The sequence below is a fragment of the Berghia stephanieae genome, unplaced genomic scaffold (genome assembly GCF_034508935.2).
Source record: "Berghia stephanieae isolate SIO BIC M18660-M18661 unplaced genomic scaffold, UCSD_Bste_1.3 scaffold760, whole genome shotgun sequence".
Taxonomy (NCBI): domain Eukaryota; kingdom Metazoa; phylum Mollusca; class Gastropoda; order Nudibranchia; family Aeolidiidae; genus Berghia; species Berghia stephanieae.
In genome coordinates, this window is record NW_027629288.1 from 1 (window position 1) to 7,500 (window position 7,500).

General features: G+C 34.3%; 1 protein-coding gene across 3 annotated transcripts in view; it reads right to left on the bottom strand.

Annotated features, from left to right (window-relative positions):
• Positions 1–2,142: 2,142 nt before the first annotated feature.
• The window catches only part of LOC144962273 (uncharacterized), a 9,843-nt gene continuing 4,485 nt past the window's right edge, over positions 2,143–7,500 (bottom strand). For all 3 annotated transcript variants that reach the window (XM_078895180.1, XM_078895181.1, XM_078895179.1), the window contains one exon: positions 2,143–3,466. In XM_078895180.1, coding sequence (XP_078751306.1) covers positions 3,446–3,466 — 21 coding nt within the window. In that variant the 3' untranslated portion in view covers positions 2,143–3,445. The remainder of the gene's footprint in view (positions 3,467–7,500) is intronic.

Below are 7,500 nucleotides of genomic sequence, written 5' to 3' on the forward strand. Positions count from 1 at the left end.
AATTTAATACAAAAACGAAGTATTTTATATAGGCAGTATAGAGAGTGCAGGTGCACTACAGCAGCCACATACTATACAGGAAGCCAGTCGGCCATCTTGTTTGGATGAAAAATATCTGATTTACTGTCTCCGTCTCAATTCGCAACTTTCGCCTTTTAAATTAACGTTTAAAAGTCTCCTCTCTCTCTCTCTCTCTCTCTCTCTCTCTCTCTCTCTCTCTCTATATATATATATATATATATATATATATATATATATATATATATATATATATATATATATATATATATATTAGTTCCCCTCCTGTTGGTTTATTCCTTTTCCATTCCTCGCACCAGGCTTCTTGCGTGTTGTAATTTTCTTTCTTTGATAGTTGATAGGTAGAAAGGTGAACGAGATTTTAGTCTTTTATCAATCTACCAAGACATTTGCTGGAATATATGAGAAACCAGAGTTACCAGTCAAAGACAAAGATGGCTCAATCTGAAAGATGGAGGGAACATTTCAACTGCCTTTCTGGATTACGAGAAGGCTTTCGAAAGTATTGACAGAGCAACATTGTGGAAAATTCTGGCACATTATGGACTCCCTGAAAAGATAGTAAACCTCATTAAGGAAATGTATGAAGGATCAAGTTGCAGGGTTGTACCTGAAGATCAGCTTACTGACAAATTTGAAATTAAGACTGGTGTCAAGCAGGGATGCTTGCTCTCACCATTCCTGTTCATCCTTGTCATTGATTGGCTAATGAAGGAAACCCAAAGGAGAAGAAATGGGATACAATGGACCCCCTGGACACAGTTGGATGATCTGGATTTTGCAGATGATCTGGCTCTTTTGTCCCACACCCAGGAACAGATGCAAGCAAAAACCACAATTATAAACAGCCTCTCGGAATCAATTGGTCTAAGAATTCACCCGGTTAAGTCAAAGGTCTTGAGGATAGGCACGCGTCACAGGGAGAAGATCAAAGTAAAAGATCAGGAACTTGAAGATATAGACACTTTCTGCTATCTCGGAAGTATAATTGACAAGGATGGAGGCACGAAGCAGAGGTGAAAGCACGAATAGGAAAGGCACAGGCTGAATTCACATCTTTGAATAGAGTTTGGAGAACTAAAGATATCTCCCTTCGACTAAAGTTAAGACTTTTCAACTCAAACGTGAAGTCAGTCCTACTGTATGGATGTGAAACTTGGAAAGCATCACAGAAATGTATAAGGAGGGTACAGATTTTCGTAAACAGGTGCATGCGTAAGCTACTCAGAATAAAATGGATGGATAGAATAAAAAATGAAGAAGTATAGAAAAAACACAGAAGAAACCAGTGGGAGAGGAAATAAGAAGAAGACGATGGAGGTGGATTGGACACACGCTTAGAAAGAATGACTCCACTATAACAAAGAAAGTATTGGACTGGAACCTTCAGGGCAGAAGATCAAGGGGAAGGCCATGAGGAACATGGAGAAGAATTAAAGAAGCTGATATACAGAGAAGTGGAAAGACATGGAATGAATGAGATAAAAAAGTTAGCTCAGGATAGGGAAGGATGGAAACTGTCTGTGGCCTATACCCTGACCCAGGGTGAAAAAGGCAATGATGAACATGTCAACATGAATTTATTTACATTTTGAATGGTTTGAAATAATAAATAATAATATAATAATAATAATAATAATAATAATAATAATAATAATAATAATAATAATACTAATAATAATAATAATAATAATAATAATAATACTAATAATAATAATAATAATAATAATAATAATAATAATAATAATAATAATAATAATAGCCATAGTACGTAGTAAAAAAAAGAAGAAAGTAATCAAAATATTTTATTAACTATTTAGCTTCTTAAAATTTGGGAAATCAAAGTGAACAATCGCATAAAAAAATTTAAAATTTGAAAAACTAATTAAGGAGAGGAAAAAAATAACTATTCACAAGGAAAGAGAAACAAAATCCATTTTCCAATGGGGCACATTCAATTTGTATTCTAATGATAATAATAATAATAATAGTAACAATAATAATAATAATAATAATAATAATAATAATAATAATAATAATAATAATAATAATAATAATAATAATAATAAATAATAATAATAATAATATAATAATAATGATAATAATAATAATAATAATATTCATCCAAAAAAATGGAAATTCGTTTACAGACGTGGCATGCATAAAAATGTACAAACACAAAGATGAAAATCTATGGCGACAATTACATATACATATGCAAATGTACATACATGTAAAATATACAAAAGAGAACCAATAGCAACACCTTCTATATTAATTTAATAAATTGAGATAGGCCATACCTCTGGCCTTTAGTCCGAACTTGTGAGTGTATATTTAAAAGATAGTATTTAATTTAAATCACAGTTGTGCGTTAAAAATTCGAACACCATGTGGCAAAAATGAATTAAGGTGACATGTCTTTGTTTTTATAGATATAAGGCGACGGCTCCTCATGGAGAACTTAATATATTTGCGAAGGGGTGATCGCCATTCTTCATAACTTTCTCCATTTTACTTAGACAAAATCTCTTGAAAAGTTCTTTCACATTGGAAATTGGGTGAGTATAACTCCTGGCTTTATCAATTATCCTTAATGCCGCAAATACTGGCATTTCCACACCATGCTGTAAAACAAAAAATAATAACCGTCTCTAAAACGGATCTATAAAAAAAAAGGTGCATAACGTTTTGTCTATGTCAAATTCTGAAAGTTTCAGACTAAAATACATTCTTCTGTTCAATTCTCTACTTACTATCCAGTTTTGAGCATTATTATTATTGCTTTATCTTTCAATATAGGCCTAATGGGTTTTTGAATGAAAAACAAGGACAAAGTCATGAAAAATCATAATCATATCATGAAAACTAAGTGCAACTTGTGGCTAAAAATTAAATTGCATTTCATGAAAAATATTTTAATAGAACACATTTTGTTTACATAAATGATAAATGTGATAAATTTCTTAGGAAAGGAATTAAACTTCGAAAAGTAAAATTTTTGAATGCAATAAAATAAAAATAGGAATTTCCTCATGAAATATTAAATCATTTGTCAGTTAGTTAGCATTTATTGTCTCGATTGTAGATTCTTGAAACTAGATAATTCTAGTTTCTGTAGTAGTTATAGACAATCATAATAAATAATAATTTATTACTAACTTAGTTAAAGATCACCTAAAGTCTCATCCAAACACCAGCTAAGGATCCCACTGCGAGGAATACACTTAAATGTATACAGAATATATCCAAAACAGAAAGTGTAACAATACGTAACAGACAGATGATTTATAAGGAAAAAAAATCATCTCCCAAAAAATACTAAACATTTGACTATTTCCCTCTCAGCTAAGGACTAAGTATCTGTCATGTAAACAAATGGATCTTGTTGATATTTTGGTGTGATCTATTCAGAAAATGTTGTGAGCTGAAATAGAGAGTGAAAAGGTTTATATCAAAGTTGGAGAACCACTGACAACAAGATATGAAGTGAGTAGAAAAGTGCCAGAAGACAATAGAGAATAAAAAATTTTTTCGCGGCGGTGGTGGGGTTTGAACCTGCGACCTTATTGGTACGACAACTCCGCCTGGCAGGTGAGAGCGTGGCTCTACCGTGTGAGCTATCCACGAACACAAAAATATTCGTTTCAAACCCAAAGTCATTTCTAGATCCCTCTCTCACCCACTTCTTGAGATCGCCGATTCGTTCACCACCATCGCGAAGTAATTTTGACCAGCAATTAAGCTTAATAGCCAATATTCTCATCACAAACATATAACATAGAAACGATTGAGACATTGAGTATGCTCCGGTGTATGGGGTGAATTTTTAATTCAGAAAAGTGAGTGGAGCAGGCACTTATGTTGGTAACAACAAGATATGAAGTGAGTAGAAAAGTGCCAGAAGACAATAGAGAATAAAAAATTTTTTCGCGGCGGTGGTGGGGTTTGAACCTGCGACCTTATTGGTACGACAACTCCGCCTGGCAGGTGAGAGCGTGGCTCTACCGTGTGAGCTATCCACGAACACAAAAATATTCGTTTCAAACCCAAAGTCATTTCTAGATCCCTCTCTCACCCACTTCTTGAGATCGCCGATTCGTTCACCACCATCGCGAAGTAATTTTGACCAGCAGTTAAGCTTAATAGCCAATATTCTCATCACAAACATATAACATAGAAACGATTGAGACATTGAGTATGCTCCGGTGTATGGGGTGAATTTTTAATTCAGAAAAGTGAGTGGAGCAGGCACTTATGTTGGTAACAACAAGATATGAAGTGAGTAGAAAAGTGCCAGAAGACAATAGAGAATAAAAAATTTTTTCGCGGCGGTGGTGGGGTTTGAACCTGCGACCTTATTGGTACGACAACTCCGCCTGGCAGGTGAGAGCGTGGCTCTACCGTGTGAGCTATCCACGAACACAAAAATATTCGTTTCAAACCCAAAGTCATTTCTAGATCCCTCTCTCACCCACTTCTTGAGATCGCCGATTCGTTCACCACCATCGCGAAGTAATTTTGACCAGCAGTTAAGCTTAATAGCCAATATTCTCATCACAAACATATAACATAGAAACGATTGAGACATTGAGTATGCTCCGGTGTATGGGGTGAATTTTTAATTCAGAAAAGTGAGTGAGCAGGCACTTATGTTGGTAACAACAAGATATGAAGTGAGTAGAAAAGTGCCAGAAGACAATAGAGAATAAAAAATTTTTTCGCGGCGGTGGTGGGTTTGAACCTGCGACCTTATTGGTACGACAACTCCGCCTGGCAGGTGAGAGCGTGGCTCTACCGTGTGAGCTATCCACGAACACAAAAATATTCGTTTCAAACCCAAAGTCATTTCTAGATCCCTCTCTCACCCACTTCTTGAGATCGCCGATTCGTTCACCACCATCGCGAAGTAATTTTGACCAGCAGTTAAGCTTAATAGCCAATATTCTCATCACAAACATATAACATAGAAACGATTGAGACATTGAGTATGCTCCGGTGTATGGGGTAAAAAAAATTTTTATTCTCTATTGTCTTCTGGCACTTTTCTACTCACTTCATATCTTGTTGTTACCAACATAAGTGCCTGCTCCACTCACTTTTCTGAATTAAAAATTCACCCCATACACCGGAGCATACTCAATGTCTCAATCGTTTCTATGTTATATGTTTGTGATGAGAATATTGGCTATTAAGCTTAACTGCTGGTCAAAATTACTTCGCGATGGTGGTGAACGAATCGGCGATCTCAAGAAGTGGGTGAGAGAGGGATCTAGAAATGACTTTGGGTTTGAAACGAATATTTTTGTGTTCGTGGATAGCTCACACGGTAGAGCCACGCTCTCACCTGCCAGGCGGAGTTGTCGTACCAATAAGGTCGCAGGTTCAAACCCCACCACCGCCGCGAAAAAATTTTTTATTCTCTATTGTCTTCTGGCACTTTTCTACTCACTTCATATCTTGTTGTTACCAACATAAGTGCCTGCTCCACTCACTTTTCTGAATTAAAAGAACCACTGACACAAACATACTTGTAACAAACAAAACAAAAAACAACTGGTCAGTGATAGGTTCATTCGAACATTTCAAATCTTCAAAACATGTGATCAGTTATGAAGCAACATAATCAGGGACGGCTGGTAATAATGGGCAGGGTGGGCAAATACCAGCCTGTTTTTTCAAGTTATATGCTGTATTACCAGGTCTGAAATAATCAAATTTAAATTAGATAATTTCAAAAGTTACTACTTAAACTTTATACTTCGTACTGAAATCAATTTGTGTGTATTTTTGATAGATTGCGAATCACCATGCATCCCTTAATGCATAAACCAGGATACGCTCCTGTTCTTTTTTTATCACCCCCCCCCCCCCCCCCCAACCACTCCACTCCGCCCACATCGTCATCTCATCGTCTCGTCGCCTGACGGTGAACTAACTCCGATTTTGCTGTCTGGCCTCTCTAGTACTAGGTCGGGCTAATTCAAATGAGCCCACCTTATTAACCAGTGAAAACTAAATAGAGATTTTGGCAAACGAACTTTTTCTTATTTATTGCCTTACTTGTGCTGGTACCATTGATGTAATGACTTTGGGAATGTTCCAGTATTGAATTAAATTTACTAATTTACTAATTTTATATCAATTTAGTATTGATTTGTGTTGTTTTTATATATTTGTTTATCCATTTAAACTTTTCTTTTTTTTTCTCGTTTTCTTTAGTGCTTCTCAAAACTCATTTATTTAAATTGTTTTCTTATTTGTTGTTGTTTTTTGTTTTTGTTTTTTGTTTGTTTTTTAACAAATTAATTTGTTAGTTCTTTTTTTTTTAATTCTTAAAGTAATTACCCCTGTATTTTTATTGCCAGACAAAATAATTTTGCAAAACAATGTAATTTTCTATTGTATTCCGTATAATAAAACAAAACACTTTTATTCAAAAGTCACGACTAAATAAATATATAAAATACAACCACCATTTTGGTTTGCTCAACATTTGAATTAGTATACGAGAAATACTCTTCTGAGAAAGGAGAGAGTTGAATTCTAACTGACTTATAGAGGAAATACGGAAGGGTGGGCAGATTCCGTACTTGCCCGTCCTGAAGCTAATACATACATAAGATAGTTCGCGATGAAGAGGCGGGAAGCTCGGGGTTGGTTGGGTAAGGAGTAAAGATAACACGGTCGTTATTGTTATAGTCTAACGAATGCATGAGGAGAAATTCGTAACATTATTTTGTCTTAATTGTATTGTATGAAGTATTGGCGAAAGCCTAAGATTAAATAAACGTTGTTTTTGTTTGTCTTATTTTGACTATGGAACTGATACTGATACGAGTACTTGTCATAGCAGAGCTGCCTACTTGAAATAGGAAAATAAAAATCGTAGTTTTCAGGGCTAATAAAATCGTAGATATTTTAACTACCCTTTAAAAAAATGACCGGAATTTCGACTTTTTTTGATAGATATCAATTTTTTTTTAAACGAGAAAAAATGATTGGAAACGTAATAATGATGGTGATGGTGGTAGTGATAGTGGTAGCGGTGGTGGTAGTAGTAATGATGGTGGTGGTAGTAATGATGATGGTAATATTATTATTGTTATTATTATTATTATTATTATTATTATTATTATTATTATTATTATTATTATTATTATTATTATTATTATTATCATCATCATCATCATTATTGTTATTATTATTATTATTATTATTATTATTATTATTATTATTATTATTATTATTATTATTATTATTGTACGTATTGGTGGTATTACTATTGTTGTATTTTTGTGTGGTTATTAATGGTATCAGTTTATTGTTTGGTTCCATTTACCATTTTTTTTCCCACTTTCATGTGGTCATCAAATTGTATGATTTATTGTCGAAAGCCTAAGATTGAATAAACTTTGTAATATCGTATGGTAACCATCATTGTCGACGACATCGTCGTTG